Raw genomic sequence first — 20157 nt, 5'->3', positions numbered from 1 at the left:
ACGTCTCCATATGAGTGAAAAATTCTCTCTCTCTCTCTCTCGAGCGAGAGAGAGAGAGAGAGAGAGAGAGAGAGAGAGAGAGAGCAAGATACAATCAATCAAACGTGTAATTAATTGTATTTAGTAGTAAAGGTCGTATATCCGTGAACGTTATATACAAACATTACATTTACAAATCATGTTTAGTATAAAGGTAATATATAGATGATCTTTAACGATTTACTTTCTGTAAAGTCAATGTAAAGATTAACTTTATATGATTATTTACTTTAAGTAAAGTTGTTAAAAAAAGGCGAATTATATCACACGGCCTCTCACCTCTGTCGGCGCGGGTTTGAATCCCGCTCGCGCCGGTAAGTGAGAAAGTTTCCCAGTTTACTTTCGGAAGGTCGGTGGATTCTTCCCAGGTACATTGTATCTGGGTTCTCCCTTCCACCAATAAAAACAGGGCACCACCAGATAACTGAAAAAATTTTGAGTGTGGCGGAAAACATCAATCAATCAATGAATAAAAAGGCGAATTTGCTCTTGAATCACCTTTTAAGTAATACAATATACAACTGCAGTTTATTATAAAGCTGTTTTTCAAGCAGTGGGGCATTTGGAAATTTCTAGAAAGGAGAATGTACCATACGAATTTGTAGTTATGTACTGCAGAAGCAAAATACCAAGGCATCCCAAAAGGATATCAAATATTTACACCTTTCGGAAATTATTTAAATGAATTAATATCAAATGGAAGATTGTACCTAACTCTAATGCTTGCCTGCGATTTGCTAATGAAACAATACTTATCATTTCCATTAGTGGAACTCTTCAAATTAAAGGCGCGTAAAGTCGTGCTACCGGGACAACATACGTAAACATTACTTAGGCATACGTAATATAAATTATGGTATCGAATACATATTATAACCGACTGCAAACCACGACACTGATTAAAATTCTAAAGGCAAAAGGAATTGATTATTCTTACAAGAAAACAGACGAACTTATTAAACTATGTGAAGGAGTGCAAGTACTAAATCTGCCAAATCTGACCGATATAAAGCATCAGTCGCAAGAAGAACTGTGAAGGGGAAAAACAATTCATGCACATCCGACACAATGACTTTTCTTGTAATTAATGGGATTCATGTGTTATTAAGATTATTCTGTCAGACATTCTATTTTATACAATTTGGACAGGTTCATATGGCATGGACTTTGTAATCGTTAATGCCTCCTCACCCCCCCCCCCCCCCTCTCTCTCTCTCTCTCATTTTCAAATATTTTAGTATAAGTTATATACTTGCCAAACTGCATTTTTTAAGACGTTTATAACACTAATTAACACAACAAATGCTTTTCTAAACTGCATCTAAGCTATTTTGAAAATTACAAAATATTGATTGACTTAGGACAGAGAACATCGTTGTTTGGAATTTTTATAATAGGTGTAGTGGAGTTTAAAAAAAAACCCATGTACCATCCTTGATAAACTAGTGTTAGTATATTTTTAAAACACAGTTTGACCAATGGCTATTTTATTTAAAAGTTCACCATGTACTTTAACTTAAAAAAAAAGGGGGGGGGGTGCTATGAACGTTTCGTTTATGTCCCAGTAATCTCGCACTTGCTCGCGAGACTTGTGCATTTTCTTACCAATGACGCACAAGAGTCATCAAAGCGCGATAACTCTAATGTGCTGGTAATGAGAAGTATTACAAAAATTGCAGTCTACATTGTTCTCAAGAATTGTTATTTATCCGTAGGAAATATTCGGTTCAAAACAGAGATATAGAAAGTGATGTCAATGTTTACCAGATACTGTAGTAACAAGATGCTATATCCGGTATATATGCCTGTGGATTAATGATCAATATTTCAAACTTTTTGAATACTTCTATGGATCAGAAGAAAGACACATTGTCTAATAGATATATGTTATCCTGGATCATTTCCACTACCTTATTTTCATGTGGGAACACGAGTTAAAATAGGACCTCGGTACCCTTGCTTGTCGTAAGAGGCGATTAAATGGGGCGGTCTTTCGGATGAGACCGCAAAAACCGAGGTCCTGTGTCACAGCAGGTGTGGCACGATAAATATCCCTCACTGCTCAAAGGCCGTAAGTGCCGAGCATAGGCCTAAATTCTGCAGCCGTTCACCGGCCATGGTGACGTCTTCATAAGAGTGAAATATTCTCGAGAGGGACGTTAGATGATGTACAACTAACCATTATATTATCTTACTTTGAAAAACAATCATTTACCTATGTATGGTAAATCTTCTACAACAATTGATTAGAGTGAATCTTTGTCAAATCCATCTTGAAATTCCCCCAATATGTTTGTGTTTGTTACGTCGCATTCGAGAATTTGTCACTTATGTACATATTGTTATCCTCTTTTACAAGACTATACGTCTAAGAGGGACCAACGCCTACTTTGACATCAAACCTCATCTAAAAGACCAGAGAATTATTCTTTTATTGTTGAGCATATCACAAAGTAACACTGGCTTTCTTTTTTCAGGACTCTGATAGGTCGCGGCCTTTACGAACATACGATGAAGTTACTGCTGTAATTTCATTCCGTTCTTGAATCTAAATGTTGTATTTAGGTTTAACTAATAAACTTGAGTTGTTTCTCTGAGAATTGAAATATTTCGTTTCTAAGTACCATTTCACGCCATCAAGTATCTCTTCGTTTCAACAGATATTCCTATCTAGTGATCAGTCATTCAAAACATTACTATGTTAAACGCCACTCTGATTCATTCCACGCACAAGTACTCTAAAGTTGAAATAAATAAAAAGATGATCGTTTCATACCGATTATTAAGCCGTTCTTGGCACACTGATTTTGACTGCGGATAATTCCGTTTACCTGATCAGAATATAGGGCTCACGGCGGGTGTGACCAGTCAACAGGGGATGCTTACTCCTCCTAGGCACTTGATCCCACCTCTATTGTGTCCAGGGGTCGATCTGTGTTTGCCCAACTATCTATTTTGTCTTGCTTATAGGAGTTATGAGATTGATCACTGTTCGTTATCTTCACCATGCATGATGGAGTTCCTCATTGACAATATTTCCATGGTCTTTGGTGATCGGGCCTTCCAACAGACTGTTGGAATCCCCATGGGCACGAATTGTGCTCTTTTGTTAGCTGACTTGTTTTTATATTCCTATGAAGGAGAATTTATTGAAAATCTGCTACGTGAGAAAAAAAAAAGATATCATGCTGTGGCCTTCAATTCGACATCTAGATAAATCGACGATGCATTATCCATTAACAATAATAATTTTCATTCATATGTCCATTATATATATCCCAGTGAACTCGAAATAAAAGACACCACAGAGTCGTCCACTTCTACTTCATGCTTAGATATTTTATTGCAAATAAATATTAACGGCAAACTAACAACTCAACTTTACTTATGTAGCAATATTCCATTATCACCTGCATATGGTGTTTAAAACATGTACATCTCTCAACTGAATCGATACGCAAGAGCTTGTTCTACGAGAATAACATTTTCTGTATAAAGTTAGTGAACATGTAGATGTGTATGGCCACGGAAAATTCAGTTTATTTCCGTTTTATAAACTTTATACAGAAAATATTATTTCCCAATGAGAAAAAAAAATATGTTTACTGTTATCATCTATGACGCCATAATATGCTTAACGTAAAAACATTTTCCCTGCAATCGTTTATGACATCGTTACGTACGTGAAATGTCAGGAAGCCTCTATGACGTCAGGCCATTTCAAAACAACGTCTGGGGATTATGAAATGAAAGCACTTGCGTTAAAATTTAACTTTGTGTAATTTAATTAATATCAGATCCTAAGATACGCTCACAATCGCTATAATAGGATCTGACATAACCCTATAGGGGTCATGTTCACATGACCTTTCGCTTTGAATATTCATGATAACTATCGGCCAGTCAGATTGCGCCATACAAACATCGATGGTTATTTAGGCGGTTCCCGGCAATTCGTAAATAAGTTGCAGTAATCTCTCTCCCACGAAGTACATTCCACAACGTAAAATTGTTTATTCTCACATAAGCAATTTTAAACTTTCGCAATAATGCCTAATCTATTCCGTTCATTCAAGCCACAAATCGTACGATGTAAAATACACCCAAATTAAATTCATTGAGAAATGCGATTTATGTACGAATAGGAATGAGTACGAATTGAATAGTTTTCAAGATGGTTTACCTAATTACGCGAGGAATATAACGCCAGTCGACGTAAACAGTGCATTGTGACATCGCATCTAGCTGGGAAGTGTTTTCTTTTAAACCAAACAATCGCATCCATTTTCCCTGAATTGTGAACACCGACGACTTCATAGGCGACGTGTTGATTGGCTAACATAAAGTTCAAATGAATATGACCCCTAGTCGGGTTATGTCAGATGTTCTTACGCAGAGTATACGGCGCGGATCTAAGAAGTCTGATTTTAATTAGATTGAACTTTGTGTACTGTTAATTTTGTTTCTTTTAATATATATATATATATATATATATATATATATATATATATATATATATATATATATATATAATTGAGCTGTTCGTATCAAAAGACTCTCATCTTATCCAACAATGTTATGTTTTCAAAAAATGGCATAATGAAAAAACGTGACGTCCTTTTTTTTTTTTTAGTTAAATGTCATCTTTGATTGACTGTCATATCTTAACAACAATCAACATTGCTCTAATATTTTGAGGGATTGTTCTGTATAGATCACACTTTAGCTCAAAATACTTAAGGACCCTTTTTGCTAGGAATTGCTCATAGAACAGTTTACATAAGTAATAGTATAACATTTTTTTCTTTCTTGTACCTACCTCGATCTGCATTAGTATGGTTGTCTGTATCAAGAAGATCTATGTTTTCCTCTTTTATTTCTGTTCAGAATTAACAATATACATGTTTTATCACTGGAGACGTAGGCACATACTAATTTCACACTGTGTTTTCAACATTAAAATTTACTTACAAATATACTGTAAATGGATTTCGATAATAAGATTCTTTTTCAATGAAAATTGATATTATTTACCTGATGAATGGTTATCTCTAGATGTACACCCTGAAAGAAATCGTAACTTGTAAAACAGTAGAAAAGCTTCACTAACAACGATTCGTATACATATGTAGTTAATATAATGATTGTTATCACCCAACTCAATCAGTTATTACCAAAGATATGTTGTTACTGACCAGATTCACCAGAGGAAACACAATCAGCTAGAAGATAGGAGCAATGCTATAGGTAATATGCAGTCAGATTGTTTTGCTTTTTATTTATGTATTTCATTTTAGGTTATACTGAGTATTTATATGATTTATTGTGTTTTTTAACATTTCGAAAGGAAGTTACGTCATCATTTTTCATCAAAATCAGTGTGAAATATATTGACGCATAAATAAATAAGCAATGCAAATCACATGGTCAGTGACTTCTAGGGTCATGTGGTACGGTCAAAATATGATAGAATTTTTGAAAACGCTTTTCTTTACACTTTAAGACGTGGCAGACAAACTGAATACAAAGTTTTTATGACCATAGAGGCTTGTACAGTAGCAACATTGAGAAAAGGTGAAGTTTATTACCACACGTTCAGGGGTTTAGGTCACATGGAGGAGGTAAATAGCGAGATATAATTTATTTTTTCCAAATCCTGTTCACGACGAAACAAGTAGCAGACTAACTGAAGGCACTTTCATAACGAGCGGGGGGGGGGGGGGTCTACCAAAAATGTGAAATTCCTGGACCGATGGATAGAGGCTCTGGCTTCGCGAGAGGGATATGTCATAGAGGAGAAACTGTAATTTCACAGCAGAACTGCTCTACTAAAAGTGCGGTATCCATGGCCTAGGGTTAGGAATTCAAATCCAGTGGAAGAATAAATAGATATGAACATACGAAAAATGTATTTCATCTTTAGAAATCTTCGTTACTCTTAGACTTGTGGAAAAGGTATGTCACATTCTCATTATGAAGATAGAAACATCTACCAAAACTGAAACTTGTAACCTTAAGGACAGTGGTTCAGGGCCAAGGACAAGTTTATATGGTTCATATCCTCAATACATAACAACCTGGGTGCATCGATATAGATCTCAGAAACTATGATTGGATGGCCTGTAAGCTTCGTCATTCTTGTCTGTCTTCTATCATTCATTTCCAATTTGCATCTGTACTATAACATGAAATGGAAGGCATAGCAAGCTCATACTTGTCACGGAGACATCCCTGATAGTGTCTGGTATGCTGTAATTATATTCCCCAAACAAAGTTAGGGAACATACAGGTTTTACTCCATTTCTTAATTTTAAAGTCTTCCATATACAACGGACGACCTTTCTTACGATTATTCTTAGCTTATTATTTTGTTCTACCTTACTATTCCACGGTGGGGTACTGTAGATTCCTAAATATACGCAAGAAATTCATTATCACGTAATTTCGCGAGAAGCATCACTTGCGAAATAAAAGTACTCGCTTTTAATTTGCTGGTGCTAAAATACATGCAAGTACTCTTAATTAACAGGCGACATGCGAATTCATGTGCACGCGATTTGACGTATATGAGTAATTTCGCCATATTAAGTACTCGCGTAAAATTAGGAATCTATAGTATATAAAAAGCGTGTCCTGTACTGAAGCATTTTCGCTTATTCTTTTATTCACTATTTTGTGCATGTGATTTCTCAGACATGTGTGAAAATAACAGGGATGGTGGATACTTACTTGAACTAAATATGTTTCTTTTCGATTTGGATTAAGTCTCTTATTGCGTTAGATATTAACTTTTTTTATTTTAAAAGGGTATGTCTCGTCCCCGAGTATGCCGATAAACTGTTTAAAATGTCAACTTGAAATTTCAATGATTATAAAGGAGACGTGGTACATACAGATGCGCCAAAATGTGTTGCGGTTTCTCTTGTGCAAAAAATGCCAGAACTTTGTAGGACTCGGAAATGTGCGATGAATATTTCGTGCCATTCTTTACCCGTTTTACCTCCCCTGAGCCGAAGGCTCAAATGAGCTTTTCTGATCAAAATTTGTCTGTTGGCGGCGACATCGTCGTTGTAAACTGTTCATATTTTCATCTTTTTCAGAACCACTGGATTAATTTCAACCACACTTGGCACAACGCATCCTTGGGTGACTGGATTTCACTTTGAAGTGTCATGCCTCCTTCAAAGGGGAGATAATCACAAAAATGCAACATTAGGGTAGGGTCAATTAAAAGTCTCCTTAAGAACCACTGGGCCAGAAGAGCTGAGATTTACACGACAGTTTCCTGACGTAGTGCAGATTCAAGTTTGTTCAAATCATGGCCCCGGGGGTAGGATGGGGCCACAATAGGGGATCAAAGTTTTACATAGGAATATATAGGGAAAATCTTAAAAATCTTCTTCTCAAAAACCAATGAGCCAGAGGAGCTGATATTTACATGAAAGCTTCCTGACATAGTGAAGATTCAAGTTTGTTCAAATCATGGCCTACGGGGCTAGGTTCGGTCCACAATAGGGGAACAAAGTTTTACATAGAAATATATAGGGAAAATCTTTATAAATCTTCCTCTCAAGAACCACTATTGCCTAACCCAAAAGAACTAAGATTTACATGAAAGCTTCCTGTCAAAGGGCAGATTCAAGTTGGCCACAATAGGGAATCAACGTTGCACATAGAAATGTATTGGGGAAATCATCAAAAAACTTCTTAAGAACCACTGAGCCAGAAGAGCTAAAATGTACATTAAAGCTTCCTGATATAGTGCAGATTCAGGTGGGTTTTTTTCCCCAAATCATGGTCCCCAGGGGTTGGTTGGGGTCACAATAGGGGGTCAAAATTTTACATGGAAATAAATAGAGAAAAGCTTTAAAAGTCTTCCTCTCAAGAACCAATTTGCCAGAAGAGCTAAGATTTACAAGAAAGCTTCCTAACATAATGGTGATTCAAGTTTGTTGAAATTATGGCCCCTGGGGTAGGTTGGGGCCACAATAAGGGATCGAGATTTACATGAAAGCTTTCTTACATAGTGCAGATTCAAGTTTGTAAAATCCATGGCCTCCAGAGGTAGGTTTGCAGCCACAATAGGGACTAAGGTTTCACATGTATATATACATGTATATATATGAAAAGTCTTCAGATATGGGCCAAGGTGACTCAGGTGAGCGATATGGCCCATGGTCCTCTTTGTTCATCCGAAATATATTTGTTCAAATGTAAACGACAAAATTTGTAGATAATGGCGAGATATATTTAACGACAGTTTTAGGGACCAGCCTGTCAAATAATGGGCCGAAATTCTTACTGTAAACTCTTTTGAGAGGAAGTACGAGGCTGGCTCTTTAAACTAAATATCCAGATTATCTTGACACAAAAAATATGAAGCCTTTTATGATAATAATGTATTATAGATGTGCAAAGCGAAAATCATTTTGGCCGAACATATATGCATGTTTATGCACGCGCATTAGAGTTTTGGTACATTCACTTTGAAATCAGTTTAACGGTTTAACGGTTTTGTTTTTCAATGAAATCGTTTGGGATTTATATCGTAAATACAGGACTAGTGTATATATTGAGGCTGTAAACTGATTGGCATGGTCACAATCACAACCTGCACGCGCATACACGTGTGCTTCATTTTGATTGAATCATAATAAAATCATCTTTACTTATCTTATGAATAGAGAGGGATTCAGGGAAGAACGAGAGGCAATGTTGTCTTGATTGTCATTTATGGCGGAGGTTATTTTAAGATAGTTATTCAATGTTACAGGTTGACACGTCACTTTCATCGACAATTTACAACAATTCGAAAACTTTGGGCAAAATTCAATCAAACAGGAAATGTTCGGAATACTAGCAGGATCACAACATCATTCTAAACAATTTCAGAGATAGATATAAATCAGTTATTGCAACGGCAAGATAATGAAATGGTCGTCTGATATCCCTTCAAACAGTATGCAAATGTCTTACAGAGTTACAACAAAGGCCTCACAGAGGTACAGCTACATGTGTGTGTAGGACGTTCAATGAGAGGTTTAGCACTGGCCAAGAGACATCAGCTATAGACATTACGTCTGGCGTGAGCACGAAGACATCAAAGATTTAACAGAGCTGATTGGGCAATGTCCTCTGTGTAGACGAGACAAAACTCAAGTTACGGATTTCTGATGGTAGAAGAGGATGTATCACTAATGAGAACACCAAGTGAAAAATAACCTCTGATACATTTTATCATTACATTCATTATAAACAAATTAGAAAGATCTGCACAAAAATATCTAACTGTTAATAGAGCCAGAGAAGGTTATACATGTGCACTGTACTAATTGTGTTTAATGATTTCTCATTTTGAGGCATGAAAATGCATGTTTAGAGGTCTTAAGAGACACTTACTGGCGATTTACGCAACATCCAATAGAAACATGTATTATTAACTGAATAAAAGCATTATGGGTTGCTTTTATTCCTTTCATTAAAACATTACTGGGACCTTTAGTTCAGTGTCATTATATTTTCATCACATTGTACTTGTTACATGTGTTATATGAGAGGAATTATATTGATTTATTGTATTGACATGCATCTTGCTTGTTATGATTTGAACATACACAAAGGTATCTGTGATATGGATGACAAAACATTAAACTTGTGACTTACCTTCAGGGAAGATTTGTCTCCTGTACTTGACCAAAACAAGTACCAGAGTGATTAAACCGAAGGTCAGCAATACTAGTAATATGAACACAAGACCAATAATACCGTTGTCTTCAGACCTGTAACACATTTAACGTTCTTAATGTAAATTATTTCTCTCTCTCTCTCTCTCTCTCTCTCTCTCTCTCTCTCTCTCTCGTTTATAAATTATACTGTATATCACTTATATGAACACCTATTATATAAACGACTACAAAGCTTCATTATATACTCAGTATACGATAAATATGACAATTCACATATAAAGTCTGCATTACCTTACTACTTCAATCAAATCTACTGCATTAGTTATTGCTCTTGGTGTTGCGTTTTGCTCATGATTGTAACTATAGCACGCCTGATCTGAAGGGAGAATATGAAAACAGCATGAAAAGTTATAATAATTTCTATCTGTCTCTCAGTACAGTATTGATTTAGAATTACATTTGTAGGCCTCGTTTGACGCGTATCTTGTCGGACATTTTTGAGATTCAGGGAACGTCAGACATTCAAATCCTTCGTTGTAGTTTTCCACCACTTGTTTCGTTTGGGTGTTGTACTCGGCACAATAACCTTAAATGAATGTTAATCACTAAGCAGTACAAATCAGTGTGTAAAACACCCTGTGATCACGAACTAAGAACAACTGATACTTAACAAATAATATAATAATTCATCGTAAAGCAAATCGTTTAACAAAGAGAGAGAGAGAGAGAGAGAGAGAGAGAGATTTTACCTTGTATGTAGAATATTGGTGCACAGACTTCCAATGTTGCGTTTCGCCAATGATTCATCAAACAGTGATATTGAAAATGTACGGGGGCTGTGCAATTCTGAATGACTGCTATGCTTTCACAATTCTTTAATCTGGACGCCTTTCCCCACTCCTCTTTGTTTTTCGGACATGAAGATACATATGATATGGTTGCTGTTGATGCACGACAGCTCAAAACTTCCCCAAAACACTGAAATGTATTTGATTATTCATATGTCGTCTTCAAACTAGTCAAAGTAATGATACAATATCTTAAATTTACATTAAAAACGCGAGCCAATGAATGGCGCGTATCACTTAATCTCTTGTATTGAAGGAATCCGAATGTCAAACGTAACGCTACATAGATTCCATGTATGTTGGGTTTGTCATTCATATAACTTATTTGCACAGTGGTGCTTGGATCACGCCGTGACTTCCTGTAGTCCATACAAACCGGATCTCTTACATTTGCTTCTGTCTGTAGAATCTCTGTGACAGTGATGGTTAGCCACATATAAAGCTATGAAAGTCCCTTTATGTAAGACAAGTATTACATGTGTTTGAAAATAGGAGAGTGTAATGGATTTTGACTTCAATAATCCCGAATACCGAGACCCCGTACTGATTTCGAAAATCCGTAAAATGCTATCAAAATACACAATAGGGTTTGCGCGTAATTGGGGAATGAAGAAAAGCGATTGAACGCGAAGGCAACAATCGATTCACTGCATAGCCAAAAGTTGCAAAAGAAATATTTCATGATCGACATCCGGTTGTGCAGGAACTACAGTTCCTGAAACGTTCTACTTTACCATTTTTCCGTTCGTTCACTGTGCGTTCACCGTACTTTCTCCTTGCGCTTACCATGCGCTCTCCGTGTGTTCACCTTGCACTTTCCGTTAACAGTTTTGCGTTTATAAATCGTTCACCGTGCGTTAACATCCATTGCCATTCGAAACACCAAAGTGAAAGGGTCGATCTTCATAGCAAGGCAAAGATGAACAAGAGGGCCATGCGCCACTTCGCTCACCTGAGTCACCTTGACCGTTATTTAATGATTTTCCTTATATATTCGCACATAAATCTTTGATCTCATATTGTGGACCAAACCTACCCCCGGGGGCATGATATTTACAACATTGAATCTGCACTATGTCAGGAAGCTATCATGTAAATGTGGCTACGTCAAAGAATGAAATCATTAAAAGCTGTGTGAGCTTTCAGGTCATATGGGACTTTAATGAATATTTGAAGGCATGTTTGGACACAAATATAGTAGGGAAATATGTTAACAATTCTTTTTATAGTAAACATATGAGAAGTCCATGCAAGAATACAACAATATGAGGCCCAAACCGTGTGCAGGTTTTATAAGGGGTAGATCTGTAGCTCTCTGATCTGTCCAAATATTTTTTTCTATTAGAGTTCTGCAGCTAGTTTGTTTAATGCATTTATCTTGACTCCTTTCCGGGATGTTTTTAATTGCATTCCATCCTTAATGCATTTATCTTGGCTCCTTTCCAGGATGTTTTTAATTGCATTCGATCCAAACGACCATGCTCGTAAATGTTGAAACTATACATGTACATCTGTGAATTCTTAATGTCGCAATAGTGCTAACTACTAGACATTTCACATACATTGTATTTAGTCGTGTATTAAGAAATTAAATACTATGCATCTTAAATCAAAATGTAATACATGTAGTATATCAAGACGACTCACCAATATTCATAATTTATGAAAACATCAAGAATTCTACATACATGTATTATGGAACATTTTTTCTACTTTTCATATATACATTGTACATGTATCTGTACGTCATATAATACTGTAAACGTATACATTGTACATGTATCTGTACGTCATATAATACTGTAAACGTATACATTGTACATGTATCTGTACGTCATATAATACTGTAAACGTATACATTGTACATGTGTCTGTACGTCATATAATACTGTAAACGTATACATTGTACATGTATCTGTACGTCATATAATACTGTAAACCAGTTCTTAAGAAGTTGTTTGCTTGTGCATGATTGCTGTCTTCATAGACGTATAGTTTACGGTCGTCATAACTATGTAGCAATATTCCATTTTCACCTGCATATGGTGTATATATCTTTCAACTGATTCGATAGGCAAGAGCTTGTTCTGCGTATGGTCAGTTTTTAAATCGAGGCTAGCTACTGACAAACAAGTTGATGGTACAGGGGTTTCAACAGTCTTGTTTAAAGTCAGCATTTTGTAAATTCTGTGGTCGTTATAACAATCTATTTTGCCATTACAACCTATGATTGGGTCATATGCTGTGTGACGTATTTCACACCGATCGTTAGATCGTTCTTGGCACACTGGTTTTGACTATTGATAACACCTTTTACCTGATCAAGATATAGGGCTCAGGGCGGGTGTGACCAGTGGAAAAAGGATGCTTACTCCTCCTAGGCACCTGATCCCACCTCTGGTGTATTCAGGGGTCCGTGTTTGCCCAACTATCTATTTTGATTTGCTTATAGGACGTATGAGATTGATCAATCTTCGTTATCTTCACCTTTCATATACATCCGGTACTTGCACAAAAATGAACAGATATATATATATATATAATTATACACCCTACCTTATTATGAAATAAGTAACGTAAGGGGGAAATCCGAAAACCAATCCTACGAATATCAAACAAAGAAATATTCCGATTAAATAAACCATTTTACGTTCACCGAGCGTTCAGCGTTCACTTTGCTTCCTCGTTTGCTAAATTAGATTGTTATAATGACCATAACATTTGCGAAATGCTGACTTTAAACGAGACTGTTGAAACCCATGTAACATCAACGTATTTGTCAGTAGACTCCTCTATTTTAATAACTAGCAAAAGAAAAAACTGGTAATAATGATAATGGAATATTGCTGCATGAATATGGGAAGTTGACGAAGCTGAAATCATCCTTTATGTCATAAAATTTAGTTATTATTTTTCCGTTAAGATCTATATTAAAAAGATTTTAAAGAATATGTTTACCTGATTGAGCAGAACTATGAGGAAACATAAGATCATCTTTTCTTTCATAAGTACGTAAACATCTGGGTCACGCACTAATTCTGAAAAAAAAAATTGTCGCAGTTTTATTACATTAATCATTGTCACAATTAGAACTAAATGAATAGTTTAAAGTAGATGGTAGAGGATATTACATCCCATTAGCCACATTCACTTTAGAATATACAGAACAATTACGAAAATATACGATTCGCTGGTTTTTGTATAATGTTTATGTGTAAGAAATAATGTTCCCTTCGTGGATTGAAATACATCGACTGGACCAAAATTGCTCAAAACCACAATGGTATTTTCTCTGAAATACTGTATATAGGGAAATGTTCGCCTTCTTTTATCTTTGCCCATTTCACTACCATCCTATGCAGTGCACATTTCACGACCATCTTATGCGGGCGCTTTCAAAACTGAATGAAATAACAAAAAGTTCTAAAATATATTTCTAACTGTATTTTGTGTAAGTTGCAATCATTTGATAATCACGGTAATTATATTAAAGTGCTAGTTTTAATGTGACGGTATAAAACATGTCACACAACATTTAATCCAATGATAGGTTGTATTGGCAAACTATATCGTTATAACGACCATAGAATTTGCAAAATGTTGACTCTCTCTGTTTTACGTTTATTTACGTAAAGGAACAACAGTGGAAAAAGCTGTCTCCTTGGATTTTACTGGGGTGAGGATTCTCATCAGTGCCAAAGTAATCCAGTCATTTTACAATTTCACCTCAGACGATTTACATCAATAATTACAGTTTAAAAAATTATCTAAATTTTGTTAATATATTTTCAATATAAGTAACACTGATTCTTTTTAATTAAAATGATGTTGAATTCAAACACACATTTTAGGTTGCCCAATTGAATATCACGGTCATAATTGTTCCCTGTCCTGTAGATATCCAAGTTTTGGCGAGAAATGTTCGAAAGAATGCAATTGTACGGTAGAATACTGTATCAACGATAAGGGGTGTATCAATAAATCAAGTGAGTATCGGCAAATGTATTATTTTAGTTTATAAAGTTACTATACCATCAATCATTCAGTTCCATATAGTTATACCGAGCGAAGCAAGGCTCTAAAGGTAACACGTATGTATATTAAGAGAACATGAAAAAAATCAGCAAATGAATAGAGATAATCTCTACATACGTTCTCTGAAAATACTTGATCCATATGGGCGCCGACATCTTGTTTTGTTCAGTAGTTGCTTCTACAGCTATTCGTGTTTTAATTTGAATGGGGAAAATACAAGACTTACATACAATTTTTAATTCAAACACTCAGTTTGTTAAAAATGAATGATATAATTATTACTGTTACAGTTTTTAGTCAATCATCAAATAGAAAAACAGTAATACGACGAAATAGATGAACGAGTTCATGAGTTTCTATAAATAAGAATATACGATATACATGAATTTACGTTTACCGTTTTACCACTTTGAATTTGTTTGTTAATTTTTGTTTAGTTTTGACTGTCTTTTAAATTGCAAACCGGATGTATTGTCGCATCATTGTCATTAATTAAAATTGTTTAATTTGGAAAACGAAGACAAACGTAGAGGCTACATGCACATATGACGTCACAATGCATGGTTTACGTTGGCTAGTGCTATATTTAACGTATTAAAGGGGTAGGCGGATCATGTACTCATATATCCCCCTTTAATGTTAATGGACGTTTAGCCCAAGGGGAATTTCATAAATAATATATATATTTTAAATGAATTATGATTTACCGTACTCAACAGAATTATCATTATCACTTGGGACACGCCAATGACCATTTCATGCTTCGCTCGGTCCAACGGTCACACCGTATATACATATACCCTGGGTTGAGGTCTCTGTTGGTGGACTGTTAGTCCCTGAGGGTCTCTACAGCCCAGTAACTAATTACTTCAATACTAGCTTGAAAATACGGATGTATATTCAATAGCTGTTATAAAATTTAGAAATTCATTTCAAAATTAAGGATTATCTCCCCCACGCATAGCTCTTATCCTTAGACGAATTTGACTCCACTTTTTTTGGTACTCCGTTTTTCCCTAAAATAGCTGTAAAAGTCTATTGTTATTTTGGATTTCAAACATTTCGGTTGAGCATCATTTGTCGAAATGCGCATCTGGTGCATCAAAATTGGTACCGTATATGTTTTACATTATGACCCCTGGGTCGAAGCCTCTGCTGGTGGGTTGTTCGTCCCCGAGGGTCTCTACAGCTTAGTAGCTAAGTACTACGATACTAGCTTGAAAATACGGATATATATTTAATTGCTGTTATAAATTTTAGAAATTCATTTCAAAATTAAGGATTATCTCCATCACGCATAGCTTTTATCCATAGGCAAATTTGATTCCACTTTTTTGGCACTCCGTTTTCCCCTAAAATAGCTCTAAAAGTCTATTGATATTTTGGATTTCAAACATTTCGGTTGAGCATCACTGAAGAGACATTATTTGTCGAAATGCGCATCTGGTGCATCAAAATTAGTACTGTATAGTTTTACATTATGACCCCTGGGTCGAGGCCTCTGCGGGTGGACTGTTAGTCAGCGAGGGTCTCTACAGGCCAGTAGCTAAGTATTGCGATACTAGCTATAGCTTGAAAATACGGATTTATATTTAATTGCTGTTATGATTTTAGAAATTCATTTCAAAATTAAGGATTATCTCCCTCACGCATAGCTCTTACCCTTAGACGAATTTGACTACTTTTTGGCACTCTGCTTTTTTTCCTAAAATAGCTGTAAAAGTCTATTGTTATTTTGGATTTCAAACATTTCGGTTGAGCATCACTGAAGAGACATTATTTGTTGAAATGTGCATCTGGTGCATCAACATTGTTACCGTATAAGTTTTACATTATGACCCCTGGGTCGAGGCCTCTGCTGGTGGACTGTTAGTCCCCGAGGGTCTCTACAGCCCAGCAGCTAAGTACTACGATACTAGCTTGAAAATGCGGATGTCTATTAAAGTGCTGTTATAAAATTTAGAAATTCATTTCAAAATTAAGGATTATCTCCCTCACGCATAGCTCTTATCCTTAGACGAATTTTATTCCACTTTTTTGGCACTCCGTTTTTCCCTAAAATAGCTCTAAAAGTCTATTGTTATTTTGGATTTCAAACGTTTCGGTTGATCATCATTTAAGGGACATTATTTGTCAAATTGCGCATCTGGTCGAGGCCTCTGCGGGTGGACTGTTAGTCATCGAGGGTCTCTACAGCCCAGCAGCTAAGTACTTTGATACTAGCTTGAAAATACGGATGTATATTTAATTGCCGTTTTTATATAAAATTTAGAAATTCATTTCAAAATTAAGGATTATCTCCCTCACGCATAGCTCTTATCCTTAGACGAATTTGATTAGACTTTTTGGCACTCCGTTTTCCCTAAAATATCTGTAAAAGTCTATTGTTATTTTGGATTTCAAACATTTCGGTTGAGCATCACTGAAGAGACATTTGTCGAAATCTGGTGCATCAAAATTGGTGCCGTATAAGTTTTAATGCACTACGACATACTATTGTGATGTAATCAATTAAATATAAGTAAATATATCTGCGGAACATACTCTAAAAAGTAAGAAAGTCAGTCAGGCGTTCAGATCCCATCTGGCATTCCTCTTGGCGCTCTTACTAGCGTACTTGCCAGGAAATACACTTAAAGGATACATCGCATGTTTTTAAACTTTTTAATTTTTTCAGCAAAATCCATTCATTTCATGCCTAAAACTACTTTACATGTGTTTTAAATGAAACAGCTTACGTAGTTTTCGAGTTTGAAAGCGATGAAATTCACATCTTATGCATATTTTCTTCGATATTTTACGCGCCATTATCTGTGACGTCATATGCGACCTCAAGCAAGAAAATTTGAAAACAGTTGATAGCCATTTCATAAACAGATTAGATTTAATTGACAAACAAACAATTATCACATTAACGGCTTGTAAATAGCACTGCATTATGGTGTTTTGTGCTGTTTAAGGGTGTACTTGCTGTCAATAGAGAGGATTTGGACAGGTTTTTTTTTTAATTTTTGAAGGAAGGTATGAGGGGCAAAACGTGAACATCTTTTGTCGGCACAACGACGTTGTCATAAAACCCCCAGTAGAATTTGTTCCTGTACTTTTTCAAACAAGCACTTGGAGAAAGACGTAGATAAACTGCGAGAAAATGGTTCTATCGAAGCTACGTACTGTTACATATAGGACTACGGCATATGCTTTCCGTTTTGCTCTCTAATTCAATACACACTCGCACCAACTGACCTTCACCTTGCAACAACATATAGGCAGAACTTTGTTAGTAGTGTCTACCTACTGGTAGTTTTAAAAAAGAAATTTAAAGATAAAAGATAATTGAACTTTCAATTATAGATAATAAAATATAATATATCACAACTTTGAATTGAATTATATAATGCTTTCATTTTTTAAAGAAACGCGTACGTGTTTAACGACGGTTAACGCTATTTGGTACCGCTTGCAGGGCGGCGACCACGAGTTACCTGCCCCTATACAATGAGTTAATTGCCCCTGTATTTCATCTGTTAAGTTGTACTTAAAATAGGCTAACTCTTGCGCAAAAAAAGATAAAAAATATCAAATATGGGAAAGCGGGACGATAGACCAAACATATCTACGAAGAGACCGTTGGTGCCGGAAATATCTCTGTCTTTAGTAGTGTCCGCGAGGTATATTAATTTATAAAACATGAGATATTAGTACCATATTGCCCGGGAATCAAAAGATTTTTGCAAGATCGGTAAGTATATTCAATATAGGCTAAACAAACACAAGGCCAGGGCACGTGGTAAGTCATTCCGCAGCGCAGGAATGACCAAAACTAGCCTACTACGGTACCATTTACAGAAATTACCAAAAAATGACAAAAATTACCGAGAGAGGAGCTAAAATGACCTCAGTAATACATGACATCTACTATCATATTCACATTAAAAATTTTGGTCCCTCCTTTGACGACTTCAATAATTTTTAATTTCGGTCATATCTTTGGTATTTTCTGTGAACGTTTGTAATTTCGGACATTATATGTAACAATCCTACTATTCATTCCACAATGAAGGCCAGTGGGCCTAGATTTTTAATTTGATACACGTATAAACTTAACACTGCGCAAGTTGCGTCACGGAATGCAGTATAGGGGAAGAGAAAATATTTGGCTGGACCAGGAGTCGAACCTAGGATCCCTGCATTACTAGTCAGGTGCTCTAACCACTGAGCTATCCAGGTCGATATCCACGGTCTGTGTAGTCCTAACTACTAAATTCCTCCCTTTAATTTGTCTTTGCCCTCGAAGACACACAACCCAGATTCATATCACCCCTGGCAGGACAAGAGTAGTCACGGCACCAACTGGTAAAATCTTGCACAGAGGTCCCTAGGTTCAATTCCCGATCCAGCCACAAATTTTCTCCGTGTATGTCTATCTGAGACTGAGTTGGGAAATTACGGTATCTTCATAGTGACAAACTAATGAAAATATTGATCAAATTCGACTGGTCAAGGACTGTTAATATAAATAAATTTGAAACATTGGTCATTGTAATAATTGGTTTCATGTTATGCTAAGCTTGTGTTTCAAGACAAGGCTGTCTTTGTGGGTGATGATACTGATGTATATATTTAGAAACAAGTAATGCTTTGATTTTGATTACAGGTGTGGTCTTTAAAAAAATTAATGCATGGCAAGGTTGATAGTGAGACTAATAAATTCTTTCAGCAGAATTCAGCTAGACACACAAGAAAAAGACAATCACTACAGCCTTCCAAGAAGATGGACTGCCTCACAATAGTTTCCTTGAGGACTGTCTTGAAATATCCAGAGTTTAAGGTATGCATTTTGTACACCATGAAAATCAGCTTATAGTTTAGCTGTTATCTAAATTAGAGGGAATTTTCAATAGGGACTGGGTCTTTTCATTTACTGGACCCTTATGTAACAATGACACTGTTCTTCCACCCCTGTTAGATCCACTATAACTTTAAGGAAAATAATTGGATCATCCTGTCTCACCAATATGCACATCTACAAATGAGAATGAAGCATTGCACAAATTTTCAAGACTATCCGATAAGCCATATAGGAGAAGTGTTCACAAGATTTTGTGACAGACAGAAAGACGGATGAAGTACAAAAACTATGTCTCCCCCTGGAAGAGGGGAGACATAATTAGAATTTTTTTTAGATAGAAAGGAATGAGATCTCTGACACATATTTTGCTATGAATATATATCATGTTTTGCTGAGTGAAAACATTTTTTTCTTCTCTTTTATTTATACGTATCTAAGCACAAGGTAATTAATACTTTTCATACTTTCCCAATTTGAACATTTTATGTGTCAATTTCCCCAATTCTACGGATTCTGGACCCAGTTTGAAAATGGTAGGAAAACCCCTTCGAAGACGCAAATATGAAATCATTTTCAATTAGAGGTTAAAACATTTAGTGATGAATTAATTACTGGAATTTATGAGGACTACTGAGACAAGTTAAAATGGTGTCATATTTGTCTTCAGATTCAAGAAACAGACTCTATCTGGAAAAGGAAA

At 35.8% G+C, this 20157-nt stretch overlaps 3 protein-coding genes and 2 long non-coding RNA genes across 9 annotated transcripts in view; 3 read left to right on the top strand and 2 right to left on the bottom strand.

Annotated features, from left to right (window-relative positions):
• The window catches only part of LOC130052665 (uncharacterized), a 38581-nt gene extending 28958 nt beyond the window's left edge, over window positions 1–9623 (top strand). The window contains exons 1-3 of one of the 2 annotated variants that reach the window (XR_008801040.1): window positions 5129–5286; window positions 7140–7256; window positions 8813–9623. This is a non-coding gene — a long non-coding RNA (uncharacterized LOC130052665). Of the gene's footprint in view, window positions 1–5128; window positions 5287–7139; window positions 7257–8812 lie in introns of those variants that run through there. The other variant, XR_008801039.1, reaches the window with a different exon arrangement.
• LOC125645494 (serine-rich adhesin for platelets-like) overlaps window positions 1–20157 on the bottom strand; it is a 275270-nt gene that overhangs the window by 156544 nt on the left and 98569 nt on the right. The gene's annotated exons all lie outside the window — the stretch shown is intronic.
• LOC125683914 (scavenger receptor class F member 1-like) overlaps window positions 1–20157 on the top strand; it is a 223124-nt gene that overhangs the window by 181115 nt on the left and 21852 nt on the right. The gene's annotated exons all lie outside the window — the stretch shown is intronic.
• The window catches only part of LOC125677708 (uncharacterized), a 64954-nt gene that overhangs the window by 23243 nt on the left and 21554 nt on the right, over window positions 1–20157 (bottom strand). For all 4 annotated transcript variants that reach the window (XM_056158207.1, XM_056158212.1, XM_056158218.1 and 1 more), the window contains exons 2-8: window positions 13532–13611; window positions 10475–10703; window positions 10183–10311; window positions 10017–10101; window positions 9703–9818; window positions 5074–5103; window positions 4859–4918 (exon numbers count right to left, since the gene is read on the bottom strand). In XM_056158207.1, coding sequence (XP_056014182.1) covers window positions 4859–4918; window positions 5074–5103; window positions 9703–9818; window positions 10017–10101; window positions 10183–10311; window positions 10475–10703; window positions 13532–13579 — 697 coding nt within the window. In that variant the 5' untranslated portion in view covers window positions 13580–13611. The remainder of the gene's footprint in view (window positions 1–4858; window positions 4919–5073; window positions 5104–9702; window positions 9819–10016; window positions 10102–10182; window positions 10312–10474; window positions 10704–13531; window positions 13612–20157) is intronic.
• Window positions 19232–20157, top strand: part of LOC130052666 (uncharacterized) — a 1330-nt gene continuing 404 nt past the window's right edge. Inside the window, exons 1-2 of the long non-coding RNA XR_008801044.1 lie at window positions 19232–19436; window positions 20125–20157. The exon at window positions 20125–20157 is cut by the window's right edge and continues 113 nt beyond it. This is a non-coding gene — a long non-coding RNA (uncharacterized LOC130052666). The remainder of the gene's footprint in view (window positions 19437–20124) is intronic.

Source organism: Ostrea edulis, chromosome 1 (assembly GCF_947568905.1).
Source record: "Ostrea edulis chromosome 1, xbOstEdul1.1, whole genome shotgun sequence".
NCBI classification, from domain to species: Eukaryota; Metazoa; Mollusca; class Bivalvia; order Ostreida; family Ostreidae; genus Ostrea; species Ostrea edulis.
Note: the sequence above shows the minus strand (reverse complement) of the source record. Positions and strands in the feature narration are given on the sequence as shown.